General features: G+C 38.1%; 1 protein-coding gene across 1 annotated transcript in view; it reads left to right on the top strand.

Annotated features, from left to right (window-relative positions):
• The window catches only part of SMCHD1 (structural maintenance of chromosomes flexible hinge domain containing 1), a 64,604-nt gene that overhangs the window by 38,399 nt on the left and 13,491 nt on the right, over window positions 1–12,714 (top strand). The window contains exons 30-37 of the mRNA XM_082235180.1: window positions 280–405; window positions 1,322–1,401; window positions 3,281–3,438; window positions 4,055–4,161; window positions 6,894–6,952; window positions 9,430–9,517; window positions 11,095–11,226; window positions 12,491–12,643. Coding sequence (XP_082091306.1) covers window positions 280–405; window positions 1,322–1,401; window positions 3,281–3,438; window positions 4,055–4,161; window positions 6,894–6,952; window positions 9,430–9,517; window positions 11,095–11,226; window positions 12,491–12,643 — 903 coding nt within the window. The remainder of the gene's footprint in view (window positions 1–279; window positions 406–1,321; window positions 1,402–3,280; window positions 3,439–4,054; window positions 4,162–6,893; window positions 6,953–9,429; window positions 9,518–11,094; window positions 11,227–12,490; window positions 12,644–12,714) is intronic.

Raw genomic sequence — 12,714 nt, 5'->3', positions numbered from 1 at the left:
AAATTCCATCCCGTTACATATTAGACAGGCATCTGTTGAAGATTTTCCTCTTTTAACAATCCTCCTGAGTAGAGATTTTTATCCCTGATGGATTCTGTATTGCATTTGAAATGTTTTACACACAAACACACACACACGTATTTGAAATACTTTTATATATTAATCTATTCTATATGTATGTTTGTACTGTATTGTTAAATCACTTTGAAATGCTTCGTAAATAAAATAAATAAATAATACTACAGGTTTAAATAGCAATAATTTTTGAACTGCTTCTAGCCTGTGTCAGTGATTAATGGCAAAGAACTACAGAAGCCACTTATAGTCCAGCTGTGTGATCAGTGGAATAACCCATCTTCTGAACCTGGTGTCAAAATCAACCTTTTAAAGGCTGGGAACTTAAAGGTAATTGCCTTTGAATTCATACATCTCACTGGAATATATCATTGTGCAAGACACCCAAAATACAGAATGTTGTTAAAATGCATTCATCTGCATAGTGTCAGCACTTTATATGAGGACAAGTCCTTACCTCAGGGATCTTACAGTCTAAAATGTGACATAGAGGAGATATCCAGAGGCACTGAAAAATAGGGTAAGAATGTAGTAATTGTTGCATTAGATATTTATTCTTAATTACAATAGGGTATAGGAACTCGGTCTTGTGCTAAAAGCCCTGTGGAAAAGGTGGGTCTTGAGGGATTTGGAAGAAGTGAGCAAGAAGTGTGTATTTATAAAATACACCTCACTTTTTTAAATGCTTAGATTCCTAGCATATGTGATTGGACAATACGTTTAAAAACACATAATATATTTGGATAGATACATAACAATTTGAAAATTATTTTATACTGTTTTAGGGATTGAAATAAAACCCTTAGTGTATTGCTCTATGCCAGATAATCTTGGGAACTGAGTGACTACAAGCTGCCTGCTAGGTTATTCAATTTACAAAAAAGAGACATGTAGTTGACAGTCCATTGGCCATGTCTGACCCACCAGTTGTCTGTCTGATGATTACAACTTCTCTTTAGCTGGAGCCACACACCAGTCTGACTCCAGGAAAAAGAGAGTAATAGCTGGAAATATAGGGGTTTGCTGCTTAATGATTATTTTAAGTTTCCCGTGGTAAATAGCATTGTAACATAGAAGTGGCACCCCTAATCCTTAAGTGTTTGCTATATGCTGGGAGGGTAAAGCATCTTAACTATGGAAATACATGGAAAACTGAAATAGAAAATTTGCTGATTTGTAATAGTTAAATCATTATCAGTGCTTCTTAGTCATTCATTAATGGGGAGAAAATCAATTTTCTTGTCAGATTATTCCTTCAAACCAGCAGCATAAAACAGATGAAAATGGCAGAGCAAATTTCGGAGTTCTTAGAATTCATGCTCCTTGGTAAGTGATTGAAAACTGTTACATTCATCAGAAAATGTTTGGAATCGTTTCCAGTCCCAATTCAAAGCGTTGGTTTTCTCCCCATATGAACCAACCCAGACCCTCCAATTATCATCAGAGGCCCTGCTTCATGGGGCCCTTCTCCACAAGAGATCTTGAAGGGTGGCAACATGAGAATGGGCCTTTTCTGTGGCGACCCCATTTGGGGAATGCTGTCCCAAGGGAGGCTTGCCTGGCTCCTTCATTACATATCATTAGGCACCAGTCAGAAATGTTCCTCTTCAACCACGCCTTTGGCTGTTAGTCTATGACCTTTTAAATGTGTTATGGAGGGGGTGTTATTGTTTCTTTGCTATTTTGTCATGTGTTTCTTTGTTGAAACCTGCCCTGGGATCTTCGCCTAAAGGGTGATAAAGGTAAAGGGACCCCTGACAGGTCCAGTCACTTACAATTCTGGGGTTGCGACGCTCATCTCGCTTTATTGGCCGAGGGAACCAGCGTACAGCTTCCGGGTCATGTGGCCAGCATGACTAAGCCACTTCTGGCGAACCAGAGCAGCGCATGGAAACGCTGTTTACCTTCCCCCTGGAGCGGTACCTATTTATCTACTTGCACTTTGATGTGCTTTGGAACTGCTAGGTTGGCAGGAGCAGGGACTGAGCAACGGGAGCTCACCTTGTCGTGGGGATTCGAACCACCGACTCTAGGCTCTGTGGTTTAGACCACAGTGCCACCCGCATCCTTTTAAAGGGAGGTACATAAATTTAATAAATTATTACTGTTATAAAAATCAGATACCCTTAAAAGCCTGAAAGAACAGGGTGGACTTGCCTGATCCTTCTCATAAGTAGCAGCAACAGCTCTGCAGCTCTGCTCCACCTTGTGAGCCATTCCTAAAAAAAAGTTAAAGGTGATGCAGCATACCTTGTGAGGAAAAACTGAAGATTTGTGCACCTCAGATATGCTTCCCAGCAGTCGCCAGTCTAACCTTGAAGGCACCCAGAAAAGGACGTCCAGTGAAAAATTTAATTAACAGGAAGGTTCATCACAGAAAAATTCTTTCAAATGCCTCAAGTCTCAAGCCAATTTAGGGTTTTATTGGCCAAGCTAGGCACCTTGAATTGAGTAAATATGTTTTGACCCAGACATAATGCATGTATAGCTATCGGTTCCAGTTAAAAGTGTGATGATTGCATTCTGCACCAGTTGCAGTTTTCAGACAGTCTTCAAGTGCCTCTTCACTCTCCATGAAGAAATAGCCTTCTCCTACACCCAACTGTCATTGGAGGCACAGGTGCCCTTGGCAACTAAGAGTCCCTTTCACCAGCTTTGGCTGGTGTGGCTGTTTCTGAATTACTGCAATGTGCTCTGTGTGGGGCTACTCTTGAGGTCTTACTATTTTATTTATTAAATTTCTGTATCTCCCTTCATCTGAAGATCACAGAGCAGTGTATAATATAAAAACACAAAAATACATACCATAATAACAAACAAAAAACAATACCACCACCCCCCACAGTTTAAAAGGCCATAGTTTGTTTTAATTAGCCAACGGCCTGGGAGAAGATAATCTTTTTGCCTGGCACATAAAGATACATAATGAGGGTGCCATTATCTGAATTGAGTTTCATATATTTTCCCCTCTTAAAACCCATTACTGACTCTAGGCACTTGTTCAAAATGTACATGGCTACACCTAGATCCAATGAAAATGAAAAGTGTAATCCACATATTTATAGCATTCAGTTCTAAAACTGTGAACAACCTCTCCCATTGGCTTCATACAGATGTAGTGGAAAATCTATACTTTTTTTTAGGTTTGTTTAAACTTTTTGGACAAAGAAGTATATTGGAGTTTAACCACGATTTTATTTTGCAGGGGAGAGCATACATTGCAATTTAAAGCGACATACAACAAGAACACACTAAACTGTCCAGTAATCAGATTAAATGTTCAGCCTGACCCCGAGAGACCTGTACGTTTGAATGTCAAGTATGACACGAATGCTACCCTTGTAGCTGGAAACACCTTTCCTGGTGAGTTTTTGTTTATGACATTTTAATCTAACCATGTGTAAGGTCTTCACCATTTTTAGTTTTGTAACTGTCAGGACTGGCCATAGCTATATATAGCTTGGTAAAGTGTAACATTCATGTATAAAATGGGTTTAGAACTCAGTTTGTGAAGACCTGTCTACAAATTCAGCATGCCCTTGCCTAAGTTGCTGTGATGTTACATTTTCATAATTATTTAATTGCTGAAGCATTTACGTGGAGCACTAAGATCAATGGTTTATAGCAGTCATTAGTAACATCTCTGGTATGTAACAGTTAATCATTTTCAGGAAATGGATCTAAGCGTCTTGCAGGTTTCCACTTGCATGCCTGTCTTGGAAAGAGCTGGAATTCAGTGGTAGAGTACATGCATTGCATGCAGAATGTTCAGCCCCTGGCTCCTCTTACGTTTTGCTGAGAAAGACAGCTGTCTGGAATCTGAGCCTCTGTCAGTCAGTGTAAGACAGTACTGAACTAGATGGGACCAGTGATCTGGTTTGGTATAAGATAGCTTCCTAATATTTCAGAACATTTTAATTTTGAAATGTAAAACAGAACTTTAGCGAGAAAGATTCATATGCTTTTTTTCTCCCCACAGATTTCATTATTAGTGTTATTTCTGAAGCTGATAACATTATTAAAAATATAAGCCCAGGAATAATTTATATGAAAATGTGGGAAGGTAGTAGAACTGTATCTCAAAATGTAAGTAAAATTCTCTACCTTTTAGCTACTGAGCCAGGTTCAAGGTCTTGCTGTTGACATTTAAAGCCCCAAGCAACTTTCAAAGACTTGATATGATTACCCAAGCTTTCCTGGACTCCTAATTTTTAAATTCTCCTTTCATGCACTGCTCATTTTAATCTATCTATACATATTATTATGTTTTTACTTTATTATTTAAAAGTCTTGTTTGAATAATGTTGCATTTTTACATGAATTGTTATTGATTTTTAAAAATCTGATTATTATGTAAACGGCTTAGTTTTTTATAGATATACAATGCATATTTTATAAATAACTGTTAATATATGAAAGAGTGGAGCAAATGGCTTACACGAGCGCCACATTGGTGCTGTTTTAAATAGTTATACATGGCAGCTAGGTTCAGCTGGCATACCTACCTTTGGCCAAATAAAGAAAAAGTACATAAAAGGTTCTCGAGTCATATTATCAGAAGCCCATTGTATGAAGTTTGGGAAAAAAATAAGAAACTGCTAGAACAGAGAACACCTTGGTGGCTATCCCCAACAGACATCTTATCAATCAAAAAAGTAAACCTGGAAGAGCGAAAATTGACATATGAAGACCTACTGGTAAGATCCCAAGATAACTGGAGGTTAAGACCATATGAAGAATTAAAGGAGAGGCTGTCAGGCTGGCTACAGTACCATCAGATAAATGCAAAATGGTCAGAGGATAAGAAAATTGGAATGAATGAAAAGAAGTCCAAATTTCAGATCGAAATAATTGAAGGCAAATCCAAAATATTATCTAAGATGTACAACATATTATTGGAATGGGAAACGAAAGACGAAGAAATTAAAGAAGTTATGGTCAAGTGGGCAAGAGATTTGGGGCATAGTATAGAATATGAAAAATGGACAAAACTCTGGAATGAGGGAATAAAGTTCACGGCAAGCGCTGCAATTAGAGAAAACCTAGAAAAGATGATACATCGATGGTATTTAACACCAGAAAAACTAGGTAGAATGTATAAAACTGTAAATAAGTCCTGTTGGAAATGTAAAACAAAAGAAGGCAATTTTATACATATGTGGTGGACATGCGAGGAAACCAAAAGATTTTGGGATCAGATATATACAGAGTTAAAAAAGATACTTAGATATACATTTCCCAAAAACCCAGAGGCCTTCTTATTAGGGATGGTCGGGACAGAAATTCAAGAAAAAGATAAAACTTTATTCCAATACTCAACAGCAGCGGCCAGAATTTTGATCGCTCAAAATTGGAAAGGTACAAACCTCCCAACGGTGAGAGAGTGGCAGTTAAAACTATATGACTTTATTGAATTGGCAAGAATGACACAAAGAATCAGAAATCAAAAAAATACAAAGTTAAAAGAAGATTGGAATAAATTCATGGTTTATTTTGAAAGCAATTTTAAAAACGTATCAACTACAGAGGGTTTGTTATAAAACTCCCGATGTATAAACTAGAAACAAACACCAGCGGTAAAAATGAAATTGTTAAAAGCAAAACCCGAATTCAGCAGGGAAGGAAGTCGATGTTTTATGTTTTATGTTTTATGATGTAACTTTTTTGAATGTATCTGTCTCTTTTTGCGTGTATGCTTTTCTCTTTTCTTTTTTTTTCTTCTTACTTTTTTTTTCTTTTCTTTTCTTTGTGTATAAAAGAAATTCAATAAAAAGTATTTTAAAAAAAAATAGTTATACATGGCAGCTATTTAAACTCAGCATATGGGGATTGGATATCTCCCCTATGTCACTGAAGATATTTAAGAATCAAAGCATATGGTAATACAGTGAACCATTCCACTTGAACTGATCTTCCATGTATTATTAACCACATAATGGTAGCAATTTTATGCTGCTCCAACATGGCAACCATATCATGTCAGCCAGTCTTGTTGTTTGGAGGGCTTAACTTCTATTCCTTTTGTGAGGCTGTGGGGTTTAATCCAGAGTGGTGTTAAGTAACAAATCCTGTCGGTGCAAGGATTTCAGCTTGCATGACAGAACTTCCTCAGGGCAGGGCAGATTTGGAGAGGGCACAGACCACATGCAGGGCAAGTGAAGGCGTCCCGTTGTGCAAGCTGAAATCCCTGTGCTGTTGGGATGTATCAATTTAAATACCACCTATGATCTATTGAAAGCGTGTTTTTGATAGTAAAAGGACCAAATGGCAGAAATCAATGAATTTCGTAGTACAGTAGAAGGAGAGTGAAGGATTGAGGAAACCCACACAATAACATCTTTACAGTGGTGCCCCGCAAGACGAATGCCTCGCAAGACGAAAAACTCGCTAGACGAAAGGGTTTTGCGGTTTTTGAGCTGCTTCGCAAGACGAATTTCCCTATGGGCTTGCTCCGCAAGACGAGAACGTCTTGCGTTTTTTGCAAGTTTGTTTCCTTTTTCTTAACACCGTTAATACAGTTGCGACTTGACTTCAAGGAGCAACTTATAGAACGCGGTGTGGTAGCCTTTTTGAGGTTTTTGGTGATTTTTGAAGCTTTTCCAAAACTTTTCCGACACCGTGCTTCACAAGACAAAAAATTCGCTAGACGAAAAAACTCGCGGAACGAATTAATTTCGTCTTGCGAGGCATCACTGTACTTAGTTAATGAAGTGCCTTTCTTTAAAGCCCAGTTTTATTTATTCTGCTTGTCTACTTCATATTTAACATAGTTATCTTTAAAATTATACATATATGATCCCTTGTAATTTCTTTTTAAGGTTACAACATATGTCTGTACCAAAACAAATGATGACGACAGTAGCTTTTTTTACTTCAGGTAAATAAATTCGGTAGGGCTCTAAATGGTTTTGTCATAGCTTAGAAGAAGCCAAATGTCAAAGGTTAATACTGTAGTTACTTTATCAAGGAAGGCAGTGTAGTAGCTGTGTAGAAATAATCTTTTAAAATGTGTTTACTGGGACAGGATTTGTTCTATATACAGTGTAAAAATTTCCTGCGTGTTTGGGGTTATGTAAACAGTGACATTTCAACTACAGTAGTACCTCGAGTTACAAACGCTTCAGGTTACAAACTCTGCTAAACCTGGAAGAGTTACTTTGAGTTAAGAACTTTGCCCCAGGATGAGAACGGAAATCGTGTGCCGGCAGCGCAGTGGCAGCAAGAGACCCCATTAGCGAAAGCACGCCTCTAGTTAAGAACAGTTTCAGGTTAAGAACGGACCTCCAGAATGAATTAAATTTGTAACTAGAGGTACCACTGTACTAAGTATCCATTGGTGGCTGGCAGTTGTCACTTAACTAGTTGCATAAGACTGGTCTGGGAAAAGCTGGGTTCTTTTTAAACTGAGTTGGATTGCAAAATTTCACTTCTGATTGGCTTGCTGGATAGAAATTCTTTGTCACTCATTGGGTAGGGCAAGTGTTCTGATGGGGTTGTAGAATTTTGAGCCACTCAAATCTAATTGGTTGAAGGGTGGGCTGGCTAGAACATAAGTAGGCTAATTTTGACTGTCCAGGGGGGAAGCATGACTGTCTGAGGCTGCTGGCCAGAAGAGAAAGGCAGAAGGAAGTCTGGAGTTGAAGCAGGTGGAAGCCAGGCAAGTGGCTATTGAATATATTGTTAGGAAGAGGCTTGGAAATATAGTCTTCCCCCAAAAGACCTAAATTACTAAATTAAGTCAAAGATTGAAAGGGAGGCCATCAAAGGCCAGTAAGCAGGAGTGGAGCAAGAAGCTACTGGAGCCAACCAGAGAGAGAACTGCCTGAAAGCCTGGCTTAGAGAAAACCAGCAGAAGTCCTCTGTACCTGATGGTGAGACTGACTGATATGGGGAGAAATGACTAAATGTACGGTAATTGGTATATGAGTTTGATAGGTAAAGGAACTAAGTTTTTACAAGCCAGTCTTATGTAAGCTTCTGTATTAGCAAGTAACTGCCATTTATAATAAGAGTAACCCTATAAAAGCAAATATAAGCCATAAAGAAACGGTAACCAATTTAAATATTCACCTTCAATCAATTTCTTTATTCTGTGAACCGCCCTGTACCTGGGGGTCTCAAGGCAGTTCACAGAATATAAATTCAATAATAATAATAATGTATTGTTATAGTCAGAATTTATCTTGTTTTCCTTTATAGTTAATAATAAAGGACAACAAAATGAATCTGCTGCTTTGTACCTTGTCTAAAGTAACACAGCTACTGTGTTATAAATTAAGGTTTTTGTAAATGCCATAGTAAAGATATAGGGGGGCAACAGTTACAAGATTTGAAATATAAGCACAGAGGTGGGAATAAAATAGGAACCCCTTCACACCACCAGCGAATAAGCAGTTGTAAATAGAAGCTGGTTTTCCACATGTAAAATGGGGCAGCTCTCCACAGTAGCAAATACCTTACTAAGCTAAGGATTATTTGAATTTTTTTACTGTACTGTTTAGTTTTCAAAATGCAATGTTCATCTATTGCAATGAACAAAATAAGGGCTAAGTATTAAAATATTGCAAAGAGGTTGAAGCCAAATGCAACCAGAATGAGGTTGTGTTGATAAAAAATGTCAAATCCAGAATGTAGCGATTCTTTCAACTTAGCTCTCTGCTGAATGCCTATGTTAAGCATATCACTAATCTAGAATGTTTGCTTACAAGGTAGAGTTTGATTTAAAGGAGACCAATTAAGTAGTTGGAGAAAAAGTTGAGGGGTTTGCATGCGTTTAACTAAGATAATTTTTGTTGCAGCATATGACAAGGCAACTACATTTATAGTCTGTATTTATAGTCTTCAAATACAATGGTACCTCTGGTTGCGAACGGGATCCGTTCCGGAGGTCTGTTCGCAACATGAAAAGAACGCAGCCCGCAGTGGCACATCTGCGCACGCGCGGGTTGCGATTCGTCTCTTCTGCACATGCGTGTGACGTCATTTTGCGTGTCTGCGCATGCGCGACTGGCAAAACCTGGAAGTAACCCTTTCCAGTACTTCCGGGTCGCTGCAGGACGTAACCTGAAATAACGTAACATGAAGCGGACGTAACATGAGGTATGACTGTATAGGAATTAATTTTTTGCATATTAGTAATTAGATTAAGATATATGAGGGGGAAATATATTACTTAGAAGAAATTTTGGGTTAGATTCAGGTGTCTTTCCTTCAACAAGATCAACTTGCATTGAAAGAATGAAACATTTGGTTCAGCTCATAAAATGTATCCTCATTTAATAGAGAGGTGGGTTTGTGTTAGAAAATATAAATATTGAAAGTTTTGTTACTAAAATCCTGATATTTGCAATTTAGGCAAAAAATGGTTCCAGAGAAAGTGGGCACCTACAGCATCCAGTTTGCATTTGCCATTGACAAAATAAACATTCTTAACAGCGAACAGGTTTGCTTTTGAAATAACAGTTATACTGTAAAATAAAATGCTGTAATTTGCTGTAGACATTTTTCTTATTTTATCTCATAAGATTTGAATGAGTTACAAGCTAATTTATGTTGATGTTTTGAATAACCTGTTCAACTTGTCTGACCTTTACTACTTTCTTAGAAATAAAAAGGCCTTTCCCTGAAGTATTTCCTTTTCTCACATGAACCTACCAATCGGTTAAAATCATTAAAACACCATACAACAATAAAATAATAGAATACTGAATAAATGGCCAACACTGACTCAAGCCAATTCTCTAAAAACACTTGGTGAAACAAACATTTTTAGCAGGTGACAAAATATCAGAAGTCTAGGTACTTGTCTGTTTTCAAAGGAGCAGTCTTCCAAAGAGCTAGTGCTATTCATAAGTCTATTCATAAGGAACTCATCTATCCACTTAAAATGATAGTCCCTGAATAACCACTCATATGCAGACAAATTCGACAGAACTTAAAGGGACTTTTTTTTTCCTGCCCACCCCCTAATTTCCTGCTCAAATATACACACACGGAGATCCCTCTTTCTCCATTTGGAGGCACCCAGAAAGAAACAGTCTAAACACTGCTGCCACCCAGAAATCATGCTGTCATGCAAGGGACCCCAAGAGTCATCTAGTTCAACCCCCTGCAGTTCAGGAATCCTGTCCACAGCCATACCTGGGTGGACCCAAACTACCAGCCTTCTGGTTAACAGCCAGACACACTGACCCGTAGCACCACCTGAGACGGATGCCGACAACAGAAGAATCGCTCCACTTTCCCATTTTTAAAACTTGCTCTCTGGCACTACTGTTTTCTCTGTTGCTGGGTTTACTAGATTGATGCTGCTTTTAATTTGCTTTTGATTTCCATGTTGTACTTTATATTGGGGGGGTTAAAAAACTGCACCACCTAGAGAACTATCTATAATGGGCATTCTATAGTGGAATTCTCCCATACATAAGCTCAGTGTCTGTGCTTGACTAGATCAAGCCCAATTTTTTCAACGCATGAGGCAAGTCCTGATTCAAAAGTACCTGGCCTTCCTCTGTATGTTTTTGCTCTACCACTGTCATATGGAACAGTGGTGGAGAAGCGAGTAGTACAGCATTTTAGGAAATACTTGTGACAACAGCAGCTACTTCGTTTCCACAATTCCTTGTTGTGCAGTTCATATAAAGGTCCACAGGGATGGGCTAATTAGTAGCATTAATACTTTCTTGAATGCATTATATAAAGCTGCAATGAATAAGCACAAATCCAGAAATAGATGTAGTGTGGCCCAACTCATACAAGTTTTGAAGTGTGATTTCCACTTTTGTGTAGTGATAGCAGTGTAGGAACTATCCAGTGGCTGTCAGTTGCAGTTGTTAAAACTACAGCATGAGCCCATCTGTATGGAAGCAAAACACACAAGAAGAATACATATGAATTGGAAACTTAGTATTCTACAATTAAGGTTGTTTCTATTCTTGATTTGCCTTAAGAGACATGCTTCAGTACTTGTTGACCGCCTTTAAGACTGTGAACTGAGTGTTGTGATGATCTTTTCCTCAGATTGTTTTTGAAGTGGAGCCTAATGAACCAACACAGCTGATGCCAAGAATTTTGCCAAATACTCCTACCGTTTCTAATGCTCAGAGTGTTGGCAGTCGGACCCTTGTCAAAGACTTGACTCTCGTTATTATGGTAATTAAGTAGGATTGTATGTAATAAAATGACTTAAAATAGAATGGATTTCACTTTTTAAGAAAGGTATATTGAAGCTGGATAAAATAGACATTGGTTCTCTTATTTCCTGCTTTACAATCAATATTTTGAAAAAAGTGGATTTTAAGTTCCATCTGATTGTTTGGCCATATAGCTATAGAGAGAGGATTAAAGAGCCTCATTGGTCCCTCGGCCGGAGGATCACCCCACACGTAAACAGTTAACTTGTACTTTGTTTATCATTTCCATTAAGGTTGGCAACCCATTACTTGTATTTTGTTTTAGGAAAAACCTTAAATTTTATCCTGGGTTATTCCAGCAATTGCTCTTTATAAGATTCTGTCTATTTAAATTGTAAGGTGGAAGTTTAGTCTTCTGGGCTTTAGTCTTCGTGATTAGGCGTGCTGAGACTGAAAAACCTGGAATTTATTCCACTTGAAAAGTAAGATATGAGATATATGGAGCCTATTCCCAGTATTCAACAGCTGTAATCCATAATCTTAATTACAAAGGGTGATTCTAATTCACACTCAGAGTAGACCCATTAATTTCAAAGGTCTCCGGTGAATATGACTATCAGTGAATATAACTCAAAGGCTTTTGATTATTGCCTTATACAAATGAATAATCTGGTCAGGGCAAATACAACAGGCTCGCTAAAACACACACCCAAGCCTCCATTTTTCATGTTAATTGATATTACTATTGATACAGGCATGTAAACCTTTATGGTGGGGGTGGGCACACATTTCTCCATTACTGCTGTTTAACTAAATTCCCCCAAGTTAATGCTGCAGTTGAGTGACAATATAAAAAAGCATTTCAAAGTCCCACTTCACTCTTCCCAGGTTTTGTTTTGTTTTTTTGAAAAGATCTTGGGTGGTTTTCAACTAAGTTTTACCTGGAGTAGAGCCATTAAAATTAATGAACATGACTTAGTTAGGTTTATTCATTTACCTTGTGGGATACTGGGGCCAATGGTTTGGGCTGTTCCTCAGCACGTGATCGCAGGCAGGAGTGATTTGATTGATTTCAGTGGGTCTACACTTTGAGTAAAACTAAGTTGAAATGCCCAACTGCATTTTGAGCTCAGGACAGTGCAGTTTGCAGGAAATGGGACTGTAAACTTCCGAAGAGTCCTGGAAACAAAAAGGGCACACAAACAAAATATGTGCGCATACTCCAACCTCAAAATACATGTTATGGGCAGGGGACACAGCTCTAATATCTTCTTAATTTTAAGGATGAATACAAAAACTGCACTGGCAATGACTTGGATGGGAAAATCATAGCTAAAATTCGAAGTTCAACTGATAAAGTTAAGGACATCCCCCTGTTTCAGGGTAAAACAGATACAGTTGAGTTTCCATTTCACAGAGGAATTGTTGAAATTGAGGTGAGTCTTCTAAACATAATTGTAATGTAAGTTTAGAGGTAATATTCCTAAAACCGAAAGCAGCCATGTAT

Source organism: Podarcis vaucheri (assembly GCF_965113315.1).
Source record: "Podarcis vaucheri genome assembly, chromosome: 8".
Classification (NCBI taxonomy): domain Eukaryota; kingdom Metazoa; phylum Chordata; class Lepidosauria; order Squamata; family Lacertidae; genus Podarcis; species Podarcis vaucheri.
The sequence above is the reverse complement of the archived record's forward strand: the minus strand, read 5'-3'. Positions and strand labels throughout refer to the sequence as shown.